The 18,633-nt window shown below is 34.5% G+C and overlaps 2 protein-coding genes and 2 non-coding genes across 5 annotated transcripts; 2 read left to right on the forward strand and 2 right to left on the reverse strand.

Moving 5' to 3' along the window:
* Positions 1 to 7,544, forward strand: LOC129900631 (uncharacterized). Of its 2 annotated transcripts, XM_055975645.1 has the most exons (14): positions 2 to 212; positions 2,366 to 2,786; positions 3,405 to 3,496; positions 3,752 to 3,910; positions 4,060 to 4,396; positions 5,088 to 5,206; positions 5,298 to 5,370; positions 5,438 to 5,658; positions 5,744 to 5,800; positions 5,879 to 6,014; positions 6,263 to 6,385; positions 6,465 to 6,635; positions 7,014 to 7,073; positions 7,149 to 7,544. In XM_055975645.1, exons 1-14 carry the CDS (start codon positions 169 to 171, stop codon positions 7,266 to 7,268), a joined length of 2,133 nt encoding a protein of 710 aa, XP_055831620.1. In that variant the 5' UTR covers positions 2 to 168; the 3' UTR covers positions 7,269 to 7,544. The 2 variants fall into 2 exon arrangements, with proteins under 2 accessions (XP_055831622.1, XP_055831620.1); XM_055975647.1 differs by lacking the exon at positions 7,014 to 7,073 and having other exon boundaries at positions 1 to 212.
* Positions 7,545 to 7,993: 449 nt separating this feature from the next.
* On the forward strand, positions 7,994 to 8,067 carry TRNAN-GUU (transfer RNA asparagine (anticodon GUU)). The gene has a single exon. It is a non-coding gene; the product is annotated as a tRNA-Asn (tRNA).
* A 615-nt stretch (positions 8,068 to 8,682) lies between these two features.
* Positions 8,683 to 9,956, reverse strand: LOC129900315 (aquaporin TIP2-1-like). Its single transcript, XM_055975265.1, has 3 exons — positions 9,781 to 9,956; positions 9,318 to 9,568; positions 8,683 to 9,110 (listed from the first exon to the last, which is right to left on the reverse strand). The coding sequence occupies exons 1-3, from the start codon at positions 9,905 to 9,907 to the stop codon at positions 8,739 to 8,741; spliced, it is 750 nt and encodes a 249-aa protein (XP_055831240.1). The 5' UTR covers positions 9,908 to 9,956; the 3' UTR covers positions 8,683 to 8,738.
* Positions 9,957 to 12,234: 2,278 nt separating this feature from the next.
* On the reverse strand, positions 12,235 to 12,349 carry LOC129901933 (U5 spliceosomal RNA). The gene has a single exon (XR_008770012.1). It is a non-coding gene; the product is annotated as a U5 spliceosomal RNA (small nuclear RNA).
* Between the last annotated feature and the right edge of the window lie 6,284 nt (positions 12,350 to 18,633).

Here is an 18,633-nt window from a genome sequence, read left to right on the forward strand (position 1 = left end):
GGGACGTCTGGTGGGAGCTAAATCCCAAGTTGGATTTAGGCATTGAACTGCCAATATCAAATTCTAGCTTTATTTCTCTCTCTACCTCGATGCCTTCGCTTCAAGCTCCTTTAAATACTCCCTTTTCACCCAATTCATTTTCTTCTTTCCCTTTTCGTCGCCTTTTTCATGGCTTCCCTTTTCTCCCTCCGAATTTCCACTTCACACAATCAGTAAGTTCTCTCTATTTCCTTTTCCCAATTTTCTCTTTATATTTACTAGTATGCTTCCTAATTCCTTCGAATTGTTGAATCCTGAAATCTGGCAGCTAAATATAAGAGTCAACGCGAACGATTTGTAGCCTTGTATTTCTTAATCGAGTAATGTGCTTAGTATAAAGATTTATCTTAAGTATCAGTTTAATCCTTGAAGCTTTTGCCTTATATTTGTGGCTCCCCATTCTGTATTTGGGGAATTAATAAACATTGGTTAATGGTGGAGTATATCTGTGGATTTCTTTTTGTTCCATGTATTAGAACAGGACCTATCCCAATTCTTGTTTCCCAACCATAATGAATCGCCCCACGCTCCAAATGTCCAGTCCCTAGCCCTGGGCGTGATGTGAGGGTGGTGAAGAGTCCCGCTTCGGATGAAAAAAAAGGATGGATGGTCTCTTTACATGGTCTTGGACAATCATTTCCTCTTGAGCTAGCTTTTGGAGTTGAGTTAAGCCAAGATTCATTTCTTTACATGTATCTTGTCTAATACTAATAATTTTGGGAATCAATGTTATAACTAAAATGGAATGTTAAAGAAAACTTGATTTATAAAACGTGAATCTTTCTTTTTCCTTTTTTGTTTTGTTGATTATGTAAAGCAATTTATTCAAAGAATGGTACAATGATGAAATCTTGAAAATGTATTAGTACAATTAAAAGAGATTGCCTGAAGTGGAAGAGTGACATGCAAGATTTCTAATATAGTGAATGCCAACTTCTATAGAAAGATTGTGAACCAGGAATATTATGTGGGAATGAATGTTGGGCTTCTAAGATCCATATATCCACAAGATAAGTGTCGTATAAATACGGACGATAAGATGGCTGTGTGATCCATATTGTGTTTGATAAAGGGGACAAGTACATATAGAAAATAGACCGAGGAAGATCGCTTGAGAACATAACATAGTGAAAACAAATGCTCAATATAGTATCAACTTGTTGGTGTTAAAGAGGGGCATACAAATGTGTCCAAGATGTTTCTTTTGTGAGCAAAAGGCAGAGACAATCAACTATCTGTTTTTACATTGTAAAGTGGTTAGCCAGCTATGGAACCTGTTTACTAGTTTCAGAGGCATAGGTGGGCTATGCCTGAAAGGGAAGGTCACGCTCTAGTAAGCTGGAACAAGGAAGGGAGTGGTAGTACAAACTAAAACAGATGGAGAATTGTCCCTGCAGTTATATGGTGGACCATTTGGAAGGAGAGAAATTCGAGATGTTTTGAAAGTATCAGTAGTCCTTTACATAAGATTAAGATGGACTACACTATCACTTTTTGTTATTGTTGTAGTTATGAGTATATAGATGATCCAGTAGCAATTGTAGACATTCTAGGATCCTTGTAAGATGAAATAGGACCTGAGATAGGATTTTTTTTGGGTTGTTGAGCCTACTCAGTCGTATGTAGCTTTGTGATGTAAATTTTTTGGATCCCAGCCTTAGTGCTGAAGATTTATATACAAACCTGTTACCTTTGTCAAAAAAAAAGTTTAGTTGTTTTACACTTCTATCTAGTTTGGCAAAGTATTTTTGTTTGTGTTAGAGACTTGTATATCAGTGCGGAGATAAGTGTGAGATTTTGAGAAAATCTTCTTTTAGAGAACTCCTAATTTACCTTGAAAGATAATTTTTTTAAATTTCACATGAAATATGTCCAGATTAGAATGGTATGGATATAGAGAACTCATCTGTCAACCACAACTAGCTTGGTGTGGAGTATTATTGATTGATTTTAAATAACAAGTGCAATGTGAATAAGTCTTCAAGTGTGTACAATTCAAGAAGGAAGGAAAAGGTTTTACTATCATCCAAAATGACAAATGCAAGTTTTGATGCTTCTTAGATGGTTGTCCTTCATCCAGTTATAAGTTCCACTTAACCACTTCAGTTTAGTTGTCTAAAATTGTGTGTGAGGGGAGTGCAAATCATCCCACTAACAAATTAGCTGCTACTAGGTTTGGGTTTCTTAAATTGAAATCCCCATCAGAATCTCTAAATCATAAATATTTGTGAGAATACAAAGGTAGATTACAACGTCCTTGATATGTCTGAATTCTTCATATTTTAGCCATTAAATAGAATTCCCTGATGGATCTTCTGTGCTGCAGAGAAATTGTCAGATCATGGAACTTAGCAAAATCTGGTTCTAAGAAACTGTGTTCATCTAATATAAATGTGAAAGAGCAGAGTTTTGGCTGTGTAAAATATGTCATTCTGCAAGGACATCTTTCTGGATCATTGTCCCAAAAGATTCCAGTGAAATGCATTCCTTCAGAAGCACTAGAATCAGTGGTAGCTACAGGCAACCCTGACCAAAACGTTATCATGGTGGACTCTTCTATAGTCAGTAGTCACAGGGATGAGCTGGAATTCAGCCGAGTCAATTGTCTTGTGTGGGTACTGCATGAATCTGCAAGAAGTTTTTCAGTTGCAGTACAGACCCTTGAATTGGCTAAAAATGGGCCTGAGCTTGCAATGGCATGGGTTGGGGTGGATGTGCATGCCTGGCATAAAAGCATCGCATATCAGGTATGGAAGTACAGCCTGCAGTTCTGCTAGTAGAGATTTCTGACACACTACATTTGTGGTTCAGTTTTAAACTGTGAAGGTTAATATCAATTGCGATTCCATATTAAACACTTTGGGGTCATTTGGTAGGGTGTATTAGAAAAATTAGTGCATGCATTAATTAGGTGTATTAGTAATACTTTGTTTGGTACACTTTTTCATGTTATGTATAAATAATGCTTGTCTATTGTGTATTAAGGTGTGTATTACTAATACCATGGATTTCTAGGTATTAGTAATGCAAGGAGATTTAATGCATGCATTAACATGATTAAAGACCCAATTACCCCTCAAAATTCTTTTTACATCTTTTCCACCATAATTGTTGAGGATATTTTTGTAAATAAATATTTTTATGCAATGCATGTTATTTTTAATACACTGAACCAAACAATGCATAAGAAATATTCTATCTATAATTAATGCAAGCATAACTAATACAAGCATTACTAATACACTCTATTTAGCATTATTTTTATACACTCTACCAAACAACCCCTTAGCTCATAACTATAATAATTGCCAAGTTCGCAAACTTTGTAACCTATGCAACAAATAAAAGCATGTTTTGCTGCACAGGTAGCAATTTATGCTATGTTCAAAGCAGCAATAGAAGTGGAAGTGTTTCTTTCTCGCAAACGCAGCAACAATGTTTCTTCTGTTCATGAAATGTAAGTTTGACTATCTTGAACTTTTCCACAAATGGACATTCGTGTATTGTCATGTAATTTAAGTGTTAAGCTTATCAATTTCTGGCTCACTCAGTTTTTATTTCTGCTTTGATAATGTTTGTTGTGGAACTGACATCATGAACTCCTATGTGTTTGTGTGTCTTCTATATATGGAGAAGGAAACTGCATGTCACGATTTGACAATCTTGTCCTTTTTCTTATTTTCATGTTCTTCTCCTTCTTGTTTTACATCAGCTTATCCTCAATCACCGACTTTCTTGGAGAGCGCATTGAAAGTCAGTTGAATTTGAGGAATCCAAAGTTGGTGCAATGGTTTAGAACATTGGAGCTGCCACGGATTGCAGGAATGTTCATTCCCCTATTCAAGAAATGGTCTGTGGACTATGCAGGAAGGTATGTCCTTAAAGACCATTGCTTTGTTATCAGGTTATTTAGCTGTCTTCATTATGCAACTGAATACTCTTGAACTGTAATCTTCTGATTGGTATTGCACATATTCGTCATATCTCAGTTGATAAAACATCTAATACAGAATTATTCAGTGGTGTTGCAGGAAATATTTTGGCAATAAGTTGTTGCACAGCAGTGCAGAAATTAGGTTCAGGACGAGTTTCTTGTCCTTCGTTTTCAGCTTCGGTTGAAGATGCACTAGTAGAGCTAATGAACTTGTCACATAGACTTGTTTCAATTGATAAATTGCACTACTTAGCAGCTAAGGCTGGATTCGAAGAAGAACTCTTGTTCCATTTTGGTAGAAAGGTTCTACCAAGTAACAATATTGAAGATGTAAAATTTTGGATAGGATTGGTTCAAAGAAAACTCAGTAATGCATTTCACAGAGAAAATGTGATTGCAGACAAGCATAATTTTCACGACAAGGTTAGCATTTACTAATTGGTTTGTAGCCAATTAATTTTGTGAATGATTTCTTTTTTACTGATGCACAAGACCTGTGAAATACTTACCAACATATGATCTCGCTGTAACTCTGTCAGTGAACTGTGTTTAGGTCTTGAATTCAGAGAGATTAGGTTACATCTACATGAAATTTTATTCTCTCTGTATTTTGTCAATTCCATCTTTTAATGTTAAAGAAACCCTATCATGGGACTGATTTTGAATTGATATCTTTTGGGGTAAGTGAACTGATTTTGAGTTGATAAACACCTTTTTCTTCCTATTTCTATAAGTTTGATAAAAAGATTGATAATTGGTTGAAAAACATAAGGTCCAAGTTCAAATCCCAGCTGAGGCAAAAATACTGGTGATTCTTCTCATCTGTCCAAACCTTGATGGACAGAGTTATCCTGTACCTGCGTTGGTGGGAGGTAGCAAGTAACCCGTGGAATTAGTAGAGATGTGCGCAAGTTGGTCCGAACACCATAATTATGGAAAAAAAAGGAAGATTGATAATAACAATATTAGGGAGTAGTTAGTTGGCGGAATTAAAGGTTTGCCCCGGCTATAAAGACAATGAAGGTTATTTTGTAATTTGGATGCATCAGTTACTTGTAATTATGACAAAAAAAAGGTAATATATTGAACTGATTGTAGTTTCAAGATTTGACAGGTTCAAGAAAATAGTTTAGCTACTCTGGGACTTTTTGCATATCTGGGAAGAGAGACAAGATTGTTCCTCTCGGAAATGGGTATAAAGGATCTTGATGAGCAAACTAAAGATTTTCTGAGGTATTTAAAAGTGAGCCTAATTTCCTTACTCTAGTCAGTATGGCTTGTACATTTGATTGATATTGGACAATTTTGCGTTTTCTCCTTGCAGTTACTTAGAATGTGGTAGCCTTCTTCTGCATCCAGAATTCTCCACTCTCTCTGAGTATCAGCTCCTCATGGAGGTGTTAGTATTTAAATAACTTGGAAAATATGAAAGAAATAAATTATTGCTGAAAACAATTCTCGCAGGTAGTAGTCAATGAAATTGGATGGCTCGACTTTTATGCTGAATCTGCTAGCAAGTTTTGTGTCAAAAGAAGATCCAAACAACATCCAATTCAAGCGGAAAAAGAAATAATTTTGTACACTGTTTTAACTGTATGCTATGATGTCATAGCTGGATTCGCCCACTATAACAATTCCTCGCAGCAGCCATTAGATGCAAATTTACTGGACTTCTTGCTTCAGAGGTATCAAATCATTCTGAGAATGTATTTGGAAGTCTCTAACATAAATGTAGCTCACTCTTAAGCTGATTTCTGTCAATCTCTTTAGTCAAAGTCTGCTGTCTGTGTGTCTGGAGGACTACTGGGCAGCTTATGATAGAACAGGGTATGTTGGATTTAATGACGAGATTTAATCTTCTGTTGCTGCACATTCCAATAATGAGTTGCCTATCCTATTAAACAGAGAAGTGCAAAAATTTTCTGATAGAAATGCATCTGATGCGGCAGCATCTTTGTTTAGTAAAGGTGGAATGGGTTCATCCATCATATTGGACGTGAAAGAGAAGCCAATACATCAATATAGATCTAGATTGAATCAGGTACAAGCACCAGATTTAATAAATAGGGACTGCTATACTGAGTTTATTCTTTAGTGAATCACTCTTGGTTCAAAATGTCTCGATTACTAAATTGACAGTCCGACAAGAAAATATATCTCCAGGCATAGTGGACAGTTCTTACCTTATTCATAAAAAGTGGCCATCTAATAATTGTGCACAACCTTTCAACTTGGCAATCAGTTTCTGAAGCCCTTTATAGACTGATAATTTCTTTTATCAAATGACAGGCCACCAGCTCTGCTGTGATGGACCCTGTGACACTGGTGGAGTCGGAATGCTCTACTGCACCCAAACCACTGCATGAAAATTTACTAAGAAAATCTACGACCAAGCTGATATCTGCAAGTGTTGTAAGTTATTATTCAGTTATTCAATCAAATCAATGAGTTTGCTCTATAGTAGTTAATTGTTTAATGTGTTATGCTATAGGATATCTGGATGGGTACTGAATTGCTCTTTACAGACGTATCAGATGCTTTAGAGCTACTTATAAAGCAGTTGAAAGGCCGTCAACTCACAAAAAGGGAGAGAAAGAAAATGAAGAGAACGCTGGGTGATATAGCTACCCTTGTTCCCATAACCATCTTAATGCTAATCCCTGTAAGGATCAACTATATGAAACAACAGATTTTTGTTTCTTCTGCTCTAAGCTTATATTTTCTGCTGAATGAACTTGTCTTTTGGTCTACTTCATGTTCTATGCTAGAACTGGTTTAGTGCCTCTTTGTAAAGGAAATGATCTGGAAAATGTGTCATGTCTATCCTGGTTCCCAAGATTGCCAAAAAAAATTCAAAAATTAAATGATTGTTTCCAAGAAATTGTATTAATGGTAGTTGATTGATTCTAGTAGTAGTACAAAAGATTTTCACCACGAACAACTTCCATTAAGTTTCACAATGTCAATGTGAAATATTTCTTTCCTATTGTTCTCACAAAGAAAAGAGCTTCTCAAAGATTCAGTGTGTTAAATCTATCAGGTTTCCGCGGTGGGTCATGCAGCAATGTTAGCTGCAATCAAGAAATATGTCCCCAGTTTGGTAATTACGTGTAATCTATCATTCTATACATTATTCCTTTTCGTAATTTGTTTATATGTTATCTTTGTGGCCCAGATTCCTTCTCCGTATTCATCTGAAAGGCTTGATCTAATGAAACAATTAAAGAGAACGAAGAAGAAGGAAGTCCAAGCTCGGAGCAGGGTCGAAAACCCTTCTTCTAAAGTTGTAGAGTGAATGCAAGCTGTGGGAAATAATTTCATTATCATGATGTTGATTCAACTTTAACTTCTGTAAATTGGCAAGAGAAGTTGCCCATACACATTATAGCCTATGCAAGAAACTGTCAATTAGAGGAAACACTTTTTCACAAGCGCACGTACACACAAATCCTACTAAATTTAGTTCTAGAGGAAGCAAACTTTGATTTTGATCAACTGTATTTGCTCTAGGCATAATCTGACAATTGTTCATATTGTCCATGGTTTACAACGAAGCTTTCAAGTTTCTAAATTTTCTAATCGTTGCAATTACTTCTTTTTAGTTGGAGACACTTTCATTTTCGTAGTTGGCAACCTACAAGGCTGAGGAACAGATGAATGTTTTTAAAATATAAGCGGACGTGGGACACTAGAAGAATATATTTTAGGTACTCTTTGACTCTTAAATTGAGTCTTTTTCCCTAGATAAACAGCATAATTGTAAACAGAGATGCATCTAAAAGGGGTGAGCATGTTCACCCGAACCTCCTTAGAAAAAGAGTAAATTTTTAATTACACGTACAAATTTTAGGCACTAAAATTTTATTTTTGAACCTCTAGAAAAAAAGTAAGATGCAACCAAAAAGATTATTATCTTTATTTTCCATTTTTTGGGTTTGGATGAGAGGACAAAGTATTATATACAGACTACTGTTCACTTTTGTTGAAGAAATTATTAATTATGCAATTGTGGAACCACCAGCTGGAGTAGCTCAGTTGGTTAGAGCGTGTGGCTGTTAACCACAAGGTCGAAGGTTCAACCCCTTCCTCTAGCGTTGGCAGTAAATCATTCTTCATATTTTACTTTTTGCCCCAAAAAGTGTTTTTTTATTTTCGGCTAGCAAGTCTGTGGTCATTGAGTAGGCTGATTGCATATATAACTTTAATGTTTTGTTGAATTTACTAGTTGTAAATAAGGCTAGAAGGATCAAAAGATTATGGTACCTGAAAACTTGAGCTTCAACACCATGACAAACGGATCTAGGAAAGTGTATATATGACAAAGTGATAATCATTAAGCCAAACATCAACAACAGTTAGTGACAGATAATACTCCTCATTCCGGACAACAACATTTTCTTTATAGTTCGTTTAAAAAAAACAATAGCGTTTTAAATTTGAAATGATTTAAATTAAATTTCTCATTTTATGTATAATGACAAGGTTTTAAAGCTATACAAATAATATGACATGTCTGAAACTATAAATTTCAAAAGATAAATTGCACAACAATATGATATATCAATGAATGGATACAATCTCATCTTCGTACACCATTTCGAACATTTCATCGAAGTTGGATACAAATATTCACAACAAAAGCTAGAAGTTAAAGCAAGACAACATGACAAAATGTTAAACAAGTAAAAAAATCGTTGTTTTTCTTATTTCTTTTATTACAAAAAGGCGAATTAGGTAGCAAACACAATCAAATTCAAACAATTTTTTAGAAATCGCTAGAGAGAGGAACATGATCGCCGTAGTTCATGAACACATTGCTATAGATTAGACCAGCCAATCCACCACCTGTAAGTGGTCCAACCCAATAAATCCAGTTACCAGCAAAGTTGCCACTGGCCACTGCAGGCCCAAAAGAGCGGGCTGGGTTCATTGAACCGCCAGAGAATGGACCCGCAGCCAAAATGTTGGCACCAACGATGAAACCAATGGCAATGGGTGCAATTGTACCCAATGATCCCTTCTTGGGGTCAGCTGCTGTGGCGTACACAGTGTACACCAATGCAAATGTGATGATGATTTCCATTACAACTCCTTCAGTAGCTCCTACACCAGCTGCCACACCGTGGATTGGAATAGCCTGCGGAGAGAAAAAAAAAGAAGAAAAGATTTAGATATTTTTGAGATAAATTCAATCGATCAATTATTATAATATGATTAGTTTGACGTTTTTTATTAGACTTAATATTAGTCATACATTCAACAATAAATTATAATTAAGCCTCAATTTGAAATAAGTTGGAATCGGCTATGAGAATCATATATAATTTGAGAACTAATTAATTACCATTCCTCCGGTGACAAATTTGAGGAGGTAGCAAGCAACAATTGAGCCCAAAAGCTGAGCAATCCAGTAAAACAGGCCGGTAAGAAGGGTGATTTGGCCGCCAAGAGCTAAACCAAAAGTAACAGCGGGGTTAATGTGACCACCAGAGATGTTAGCGCCAATAGAAACGGCTACGAAGAGAGCCAATCCATGGCAAACTGCGACCGCAACTAGTCCCGCAGGATCAAGAGCCGCGTCTGATGTTAACTTATCTGCGGAAAATTTGGAATAATTAATTATCAAAGTCAAAAATTCCCAAATTATGTTGGTCCAAAAAACGTTGCATGTACTAGCATATAAAATCTATAGATTCCCAACGACCTCAAATTAATAATTGGATTTATCGTTAAATATTCAAAATAGTTCATTGATACGTAAGTATGTATAAACAAATTAAATATAAGAAAAAGGAAGAGTTAGTAACTGTAAGCAATGGCAGAGCCAACACCGGCGAAGACGAAAAGCAAGGTGGAGATAAATTCAGCAACATAGGCCTTAATAGACCCCCAACTGCAAGAATCGTCAAAACGACCAAAAGCTATACAAGGCATTTTCAGAGCAAATTAATTATACTGCAATATAATAGACAGAGAGAAGAATATTGCTTTTGGATGACCCCAAGAGTCCTTTGTTTGTCACCTATATATACTGCAAATATAACAATAAAATATGTTGTATGTCAATTAATGCACTTCATGAATTTTGCACTATATATATATAGTATACTATTTTCTAGTTTACAACAAATATAGTCATATTTTATTTACATAAAAAATAATCAAAATCATAGAAAATATACAATGACTATACAATATAGCTCGCAAAAGTCATATTATACACTGACTATATAATATAGATTACTTATACGTGAGTTATACACTGAATATACATTATGATACATTCTGTACATGAAACATATATTGAGTATACATAAAGATACACTGAATGACCATTTTTTTGGTAATTAAAATGACCGAGTGGTTATCTACTGTAATTATCCCAAATATTTGTACTCATTGGAGGCAAAACTAGGATTTGATCTTTCGACTTTTAAGGTTATGTTCTTAATATTTATTTATTATAATTTTTAACTAGTTATGGGTTCATATTTACTAATGGTTATAAGTTTATTGAACTTTTACGTATAAATTTATACTCTATTTCAAGAGTATTTAGAGGCGGAGCCAAAATTTTAATTTTATGAATCTAAATTTATTAAGAATAACTACTATAAGTGATTATAAGTTTATAACTGGATTCTAAAGCTAATATTTGTATATATTCAATAGACTTCTTGATACTAATAACCTATTTATGAAAAAATTACCAAATTCCTTTGAATCCGTGGTAACCGAACTTTTAGCTCCACTTGAAAATATTGGGTTTAGATAACTCAATATCACAACATTGGATCCTCCCCTGGTCCTTACTTAAAATATTTGTCACTGTGGCAATTGTCTAACTATAAATACCTCAATTAATATGCAATGACAAAAAAAAAAAATATTTTAAGATATATATAAAATAAATAATAAATGACTTCAAATATTTTCTAATGGGTATATAAATAAAAAATATAGCAACGTATTTTGAGATGATACACAAGGGAGTACAAGATTAGTACGAGCCTCTTTATAATTGTTATAAGGGGAATTCAATGCATGTATATTATCCAATCATGTGTTTTATTACAAAACTTAGCTGTCACTAATATGCCTTTTTTTAGAAATGTCTCGAAGTTCATCGATCAAAATAATAATGATCATCCATGTGAACCGATCGTTATTAAGAGATTTTCGGTGGTGGCCCTTGTGAACAAATTAAATATTGATTATGAAATGATTTGGTGATATCTGCATGACTTATATAATGAGGAGGGGGGTAATTTGGTCTACAATGTGCACCCACGGACCATGAAAATGGAGAATCGGGTGCGTGTGATGGAATTTGCTGGAGTTTCTCAAAATATGTGGATAAAAATTATTTACGTCATTGTAATCCAAGTCATGATATATTTTGGATTTAATATATTGTTGAATGTCATTTTACAAAATTTGTTTTTTTTAATAAAAATATTTTTAATGAAGTGATCAACCTACTCCAAGAAGTCCTTAAGAGGCACAATAGCAGTAAATGATGATGTTAGTAGTAATAAGAGGGAAATTAGGGTTTATAAAATAGAGAGCACTATTAAAGATGGGAGAAAAAATGCATTAAGTGAAATTTGATTCTTTTTCATGTAGGTAAATAACTTAATTTTTAATCAAGTGCATCAATACTAAATCTTTTTATAGCATGAATGCCAGTAGATAATATTGGATTAATTTTAAAAATTATGTATATAAAATATATAATTTTGTAAAAAGATAATAATTCACGTGCACCATATAATACACAGGAAATTCGCCCTGGGTAGGAATGATCCCACCATAGTAGGAGATGGTTCTAACTTGCGTTGCATGTACTTGCAACTTAGTTGTTACAAATAAATAAACTAAAGATCCTTTTGCAACAAAAGAAAAAAAATTATTTTACTAGAAAAAATATTTTGACTAATCAAATATGAGAAGATTGGAAAATATTTTCCTATATATACCAAACACACCCTTAAATTAAGGGTCTTAATGTTTGAACGGTATGTACTGATTGAGTAAGAAATATTTACACATTATATCACTCGTACAATTTAATCATTATGATAAAATTTAATTATTGATAATCTGATTTTTAAAAAAACATTACAATAATTATTGCAAAACTATGTTGTAGAGCAACACCAATAAGGGATTTTTTATTTATTTGAAATTTTACCAATTTTGCATAGCAGAATTGTTTTGGATAATGACATTGATAAAAAAATTCTTGAATAATTAAGACTAGTGTTGTCGGGATTTCTCCTTCAAAAATAGGCGTATATCAGTATTTGTAATGAGCTCACGGTATTCCTTAGTAAAAGGCAAAAGAATAATTCACTATGTGCTCATTGCGTGTTAAAGGCGCTAGAGCCCGTTACAATCTTATATAGTAGTTCCACACGCTCGCTTCACAAACTTCTAGTGTCACCAATGACTAACACATAAATAGCTACTCCTTCGGCTGGGGAGGCCCCCAGATCAAGCATGAAGGGCGGAAGCAAAACAGGGTAGCCGACTTGTTAGCAAAGAAGGGAAAAATGCTCAAGGATATTTTTGTGAAGAATGGACAGTTCCCCTAGTGTTTGTTTTGGAAATACTACAAGCAGACATTAGTGGAACTTTTTTTATTAGACACGGTAGCGCTAATTGTATAAACCTTGATCTAACTTAGCATGTAATGCTACAAGCAATGTAGCTAACCCTATTATATTGCTGCGTAATACATAAATATATATAACGCCTTTTTTTACCCAAAAAAGAAGAAGAAAAAAACAATGACTAACACTATGGGCTGTGGTAGTATGGGTTTCCTACTCTTTCCCATATGGTGAAGATATTGGGCTTGTATATTTGGGTCATCTTTAAAACCAAAAATGTGTGCATTCGGCTTGTATTTTTGGGTCATTTAACTTAGTACATTTTACCTAAATTTCATAGTGATTCTTTCCAATTACACTTTACGATTCATTCCTATGACTCGTAGGAATAATTACGGATCGTAACGGTAGCTCGTATGAAGGCTTCTTCCAATCGAAATTTCACGAAGTGTTGGCGAGGTCTACGAACCGTTTCTATGACTCGTAGAGCAACCTATGAATCGTAGACCTCCCTCGTAGTCTATTGTTCAGTCCAATTCATCAATCTTTCTCATGGTTGTCGAACTTAGTCTAGGCTAGAATAACACCGAGCGTTATAATTTTAAATGCAACAAAGTGAAGAGTAACAAGACAAGGATCAACACAGCCATGCTAAACCTCTCGGAGATGGTCATGTTATTGTGGAAGCGTAAGGAATCGGAGATCGGGAAGGGACTATGCACCATCAACACCCGGGAGCAGCTTCAAAAAGAGTTTAAGAAGGCCTTTTTACCTAATAATGTCATCTATGAGGTCAAATGCAAGTTCAAGAAGTTGAAGAAAATGGGTAGCATACGGGCCTATGTGAAGGAGTTCACTACCCTTACGTTTCAAATCCTCAACCTTACAGATGAAGACATGCTCATTCACTTTATGAAGCTGCAAAGTTGGGCTAAGAGGGAGTTGGAGCATCGTCAGGTCAGCACCATCGATGAGACCATTATACAAGTCGAAGCCCTGACGGACATTAGTCATGACAGGCATGACAAGAGCAAGGGCAAAGAAACTAGGAGTAGACATACCAAAGGTGGGGGAAATCGCAGAAAAAGCAAGGAGAAACACCATCTCACCAAGCACCATGACGCCAACAGGTCCAATGGCGGATTACAGGGCTATGCCGAGAAGAAGGAGCAGACTATGAAAGGAAGAAACTGCTACAATGTGAAGGTCCTCATGGCTATGCTAGGTGCTCGGAGATGAAGAACCTTGGTGCTATTCTACATGAGCAAAATGACAAAAAGGTGCAAGACCAGGGGCAGAGTTCGAGCACAACACAGCTGGGCATGATTGGGTTATGCGGAGCCATTGCGAAGCAAACAGAGAAGGCTGGAGACTAATCCGCACAGTATGTAGACATATCCATCAACGGTCGGCCAGCTCGTACTATGGTGGACTCCGGAGCGGAGGACAACATCATGACCAAGTTTATGGCAACAAGGTTGAGGTTAAGCTATGGTCCAAGCAACACCTGCCTGAAGACGTTCAATGCCTCACTAACTCCCATGTGCGGAGTCGCTTATGGAGTGGACATCACGTCGGGCAAGTTGCAAGGTAGGACCAACTTCACTGTCGCCTCCTTAGATATCTTTGATATAATCCTTAGGCAGGAATTCTTCCATCGATGCCACACGGTGATCGACCCCTACCTCCAACAACTCTTGGTTATAGAGTAAGAGGAATCTTGTATGGTACCCCTGGTTAACGTACCAAAGAAGGAAGGACAAGCTCAACTATCGTCCAAACAGCTTGTGAAGGAGCTCAAGAAAGAGGGATCGATGCTTTTGAAAACCATTATAGGTTTTGAAGGAGAGAGACAAAAAGCCATTGTCGTGTTTCGCGTCCATTAGATGGGGAAAACATCGGAGAAAGCTACACGGAAATAATAGAAGGACTTATGACTATTTGAAGATAAGATCTGAGAGATTATGTAGCAGCAATGCGCCAGGAGAACGTCGAGACACTATCAATTTGGAGCGCAAGGCCGTTGTCGCAACATCAGGTGGCAGAGAGTATAACGACCCGCCACATCATCACTCTGCATAAGCGCCACGTAAGTGCCACATGGCACAAAGTTGCCCATGTGGAAGCCTTACATAGGAAAAGGGCTAGTTCATAGTGGAAGGTTCTAGAGACATGTGGAGAATTCCCTTGGAAGACTTTAGAATTCCATGGATTTGCATGGAAAATCCTTAAAATTTTCTAGTTGTATAGAGTACTCTAGACAGAGGACTTATTTATAAATATAGAGGGACTTGTAAAGAAATTATTATTTATACTTTAACCCCTAGGGAGTACTATAAATAGAAAGGGTTATTCATTTGTATACCAATCAAGCAATCAAGCAAGAAAGAATCTACCAAAGCACTATACAAAACCTTCTTCATAAAAGCTCTCTTGTCTTTCTTTAAATCTAGTGTTCCCCTAGCGATCTAGTCTAAAAGACTTACTTAAGCTTGCAAGATAGTAAAAGATTCGTGAGTAAATTGCCAAGTGCTGCACACAGGTCTTAATCGAAGTCTAAATCTGTAACACTAGGCTATAGGCTAATAGAATCCTCATCAAGAGGAAAGTATCCTCTTGCAAATCCTAGGGCAAAGTTCATAAGCAACAAGAGGGATTTCACCCATTAGCTACTAAACTACTTCCTCCATTCATCTTTACTTATTTAGTATTGACTTGATATATTCTTTTCGAAGTAGTAAATAAAATAACAATTTTATTATATCATTATTTGAATATAATAAATTCAATGTTTTGAGAAATATATTGAAAAAAATGACTATAGCTAATAATAAGGGTAAATTAAAAATTAAATAATAAATTATCTCTTAATTTTTTAAATTAAACATATAAAAATGGTTATTAATTTTTTAATATAACACATAAGTAAAAATGGATGGATAGAGTATTTACATTTGTTAATTCATATCCGAAAAATTAAGGAACTAACCCTTATCTTTACTATTTATAGGAACTAGCTATGAATAGTACAAAAGTAACCCTTAATATAATTAAACTTAAGGCTAGAATGCAATTAATGTCGGCTAAGGCATGCAATTTGGCCATCTCTTCCAAATCCTCTATTTGAATATCCACTTTAGTCTATTGTGAACCTTCAAAGTCTTCTTGACTTAAAGGGCCATTTCAGTTTAAATCGATGTTGATTTAAAGTTGAAATTTTATTTTGATATGTAATTAAATTTCTTAAGTTGTTGTAGTTTTTCTCATAAGCATTAAAATTTCATTGTGAAAATTATCAAAATTTTTTTAATTTTTAAATGAGCAAATCATAGTTTATCCAAGATATCGGAATATTCTAATGTGCCGCATTAATAAATTGTATATCTCTAATGTTCTTTTTGTAAATAGATTTGTGCGATTACATGTTATTACAAACATTTAAATGCACATAATTTTACAAAGATTTACTACTCCAAAAAATCAACAATAGTAATAACTAGTTATTCTCTAATATAATTTTTTCACATGATACAATCAATCTATTCAAATCAAACATGAGCCTTTTTTTTTAACAAAATATAATTATTGGTCAAGTTTACATTATTATTTTTTATTGAAATCACAATTTGAAATTTAAAATCCTGCTTTTTAAAAAATTTGAAATTTTATACAAATTTCATAAAAAAATAATAAAATTGATTTCGAATCAAAAATTGAAATTAACTGGGGTCAAGTTCTGTGGCGAAAAGCCTAATTAATTTTTAGGGATGAAATAAGCAGCAATGTTTCAATTCCATAAGGTTGTCAAGTTGCAAATTAGCTAAGATAAAAAAGTTTGTGTCAGTTGACTTTTGAAATGGCATCATAATATTTGATTTCATTGGGACTTCGTGGTTGATAATTTTCGAATTCAGAACATGGAATAGAAAATAACATGAAATTGAAAGATAGAAAACTAGACACCAATATTGATAAAATATAGGCAATAATAACAAGAATAAATCCTAATCACCTCCTAATTCAATCAATATAGACACCTAGGCTAATAGAATCCTCTAGTGGAAAATATTCCTCTTGCAAATCTTTAGGCAAAGTTTATAGGCAATAGAAGGGAAATCAACCATTAGCTATCTACTAGAACTAGAAGTATACGATAATGCAAGAGCATTCATCAATTGTTCATGTCTCAAAAAATAAGGAATTAAACGTCAGTATCCGTTTGATCATGAATAGTTTTCACTTTTTTATTTTGGGAGGGAGGGAGGGAAGGGGGAGGGGGGAAGATTTTATTTCAGAAATTTGATAATTGTTACGCTAAGAACACATGAAAAACACCAAGAACTCCAAATTTCCAACTTCTTCAATTTTTCACAAAATCACCTCAAATTTTAATAGTAGCATCCCTCCGAGCTAAATATCAAAACTAAATATCTTTTGAGCTCGAATTCAACATAACTCAACAAGACACACTTAAATTTCTTCAAAGTTTCAAAACTTCAACATCCTTCAATGATAGAATTTTCTCCAAAACTCCACATTACTTGAAAAGGGGAAATCATTCTCAAAATTTCAAAAATATGCTTTGATTCATATTTTTGTTGTTGTTTTTGACACTAGACCCTTGTTCCTTAGTATTTTTTGAGTCTATTTTGAAAATTTCAAGTGATTTAGAGTTGTAGAGAAAATTCTACTATTAAAGGAGGTTAAAGTTTTGAAATTTTGAAAAAAAATTGTGTCTTGTTGAGTTAGGTTGAATTCGAGCTCAAAATATATTGAATTTTGATATCTAGTTTAGAGGGACACTACTCTTGAAATTTGAGGCGATCTAGTGAAGAATTGAAGAAGTTGAAAATTTGAAGTTCTTAGTATTCTTCATGTGTTCTTAGCGTTCTTGAAGAAGAAGGAGCAAAAAGAGTACATTTGATCCAAAACTCCAATTGAAAAGTGTTAAAAGTGTTTAGGTGATTTTGCAAAATCGGAGTTAATTGAGCTTTTTTCTTTATATTAAATTAGACCTTGAATCTAACGTATATTTCAAAAGCTAGCTGAAAAAAAAGGGAGGATTGTAAGGACCCCAGAATTCTTTTTATTCATCATGTGAGCTATTCCATTCATCAACATCACCTCTCTTTGAGCATCCTTTTTTTTTCCTTCCCTTTTTGCTTGACTCCGGTCGAAGAAGTGATCTAAATGCAAGCTACACTTTCCAAACCACAAGAGAATACTAAACTTGATATTAAGTACAACCTTAAGATACAAAGGAAATTAAAGAGCACCTGCAATAATTTTTGCTGGTAGGACCACAGTGAGACGAAAACACTAAAGGGCCGTTTGGTTACTGGTTAGAGTTATGCAAGTATTAATTATATATGCAAGGTTAAGTTATGTAGGTATTAGTTATACAAGGTTTAGTTATGTGGAGTTTTAAAAAAATTAGGATAAAATAATAGGTATCCAACATAATTAATATAGGTAAGTTTGATATGAATACTACCGTTATTGAAAAATTAGAGAAAAAAGAAGAATGGTTTACTAATGCGTTATAAACTTAAAATATATCGCCTTCTTTCTCGTTTCCAATAACAAACCAAATGACAATTCTTTCTCGTTTTAACGAAGAAGGTTTACTGAAGCGGACCACTATTAATCATTATAATTTGTTCTTCACAATCAAGTGCTATAATTAGGGTTGTTAAATGAGTGGATTAAAATGTTCTGAGTTAATAAATGAGCGGATATTTAATTATTTGAGTTAAAAGGGATTGAACTGAAATGAACTAAGTGCTTACAAGTAAGTTATATAATCCAATCCGCTCAATTATTACTAAATTTTAATTTCTTCATTTGTTCTTTATAATTTAGTTAACTAAATGGACTGAGTTAATTATCGGACAAGTCCAAACTTGAGCAGGTTGACAGGTTATATTTTCATGGATTAGTTTTGACACCCCTAATTGTGATTAAGCAACGGACTAGATTGCCCCTAGATGTTTTTTCAAATTACAGCATCTTGAAGGGTCTATGACGTTAGAACTGCCTTTTGAA

This window comes from Solanum dulcamara, chromosome 8, assembly GCF_947179165.1.
Source record: "Solanum dulcamara chromosome 8, daSolDulc1.2, whole genome shotgun sequence".
Classification (NCBI taxonomy): Eukaryota; Viridiplantae; Streptophyta; class Magnoliopsida; order Solanales; family Solanaceae; genus Solanum; species Solanum dulcamara.

Excerpts from the sequence above, each read along its gene's own strand:
- LOC129900631 (XM_055975645.1), top strand. The coding sequence starts at position 169 with ATGGCTTCCCTTTTCTCCCTCCGAATTTCCACTTCACACAATCA. Across the intron at positions 5,207-5,297 it reads CAAACTAAAGATTTTCTGAG|TTACTTAGAATGTGGTAGCC; the intron begins GTATTTAAAAGT and ends TTCTCCTTGCAG. Across the intron at positions 5,801-5,878 it reads GCAGCTTATGATAGAACAGG|AGAAGTGCAAAAATTTTCTG; the intron begins GTATGTTGGATT and ends CCTATTAAACAG.
- LOC129900315 (XM_055975265.1), bottom strand. The coding sequence starts at position 9,907 with ATGCCTTGTATAGCTTTTGGTCGTTTTGACGATTCTTGCAGTTGGGGG. Across the intron at positions 9,569-9,780 it reads TGGCTCTGCCATTGCTTACA|ATAAGTTAACATCAGACGCG; the intron begins GTTACTAACTCT and ends AATTTTCCGCAG. Across the intron at positions 9,111-9,317 it reads AATTTGTCACCGGAGGAATG|GCTATTCCAATCCACGGTGT; the intron begins GTAATTAATTAG and ends TTCTCTCCGCAG.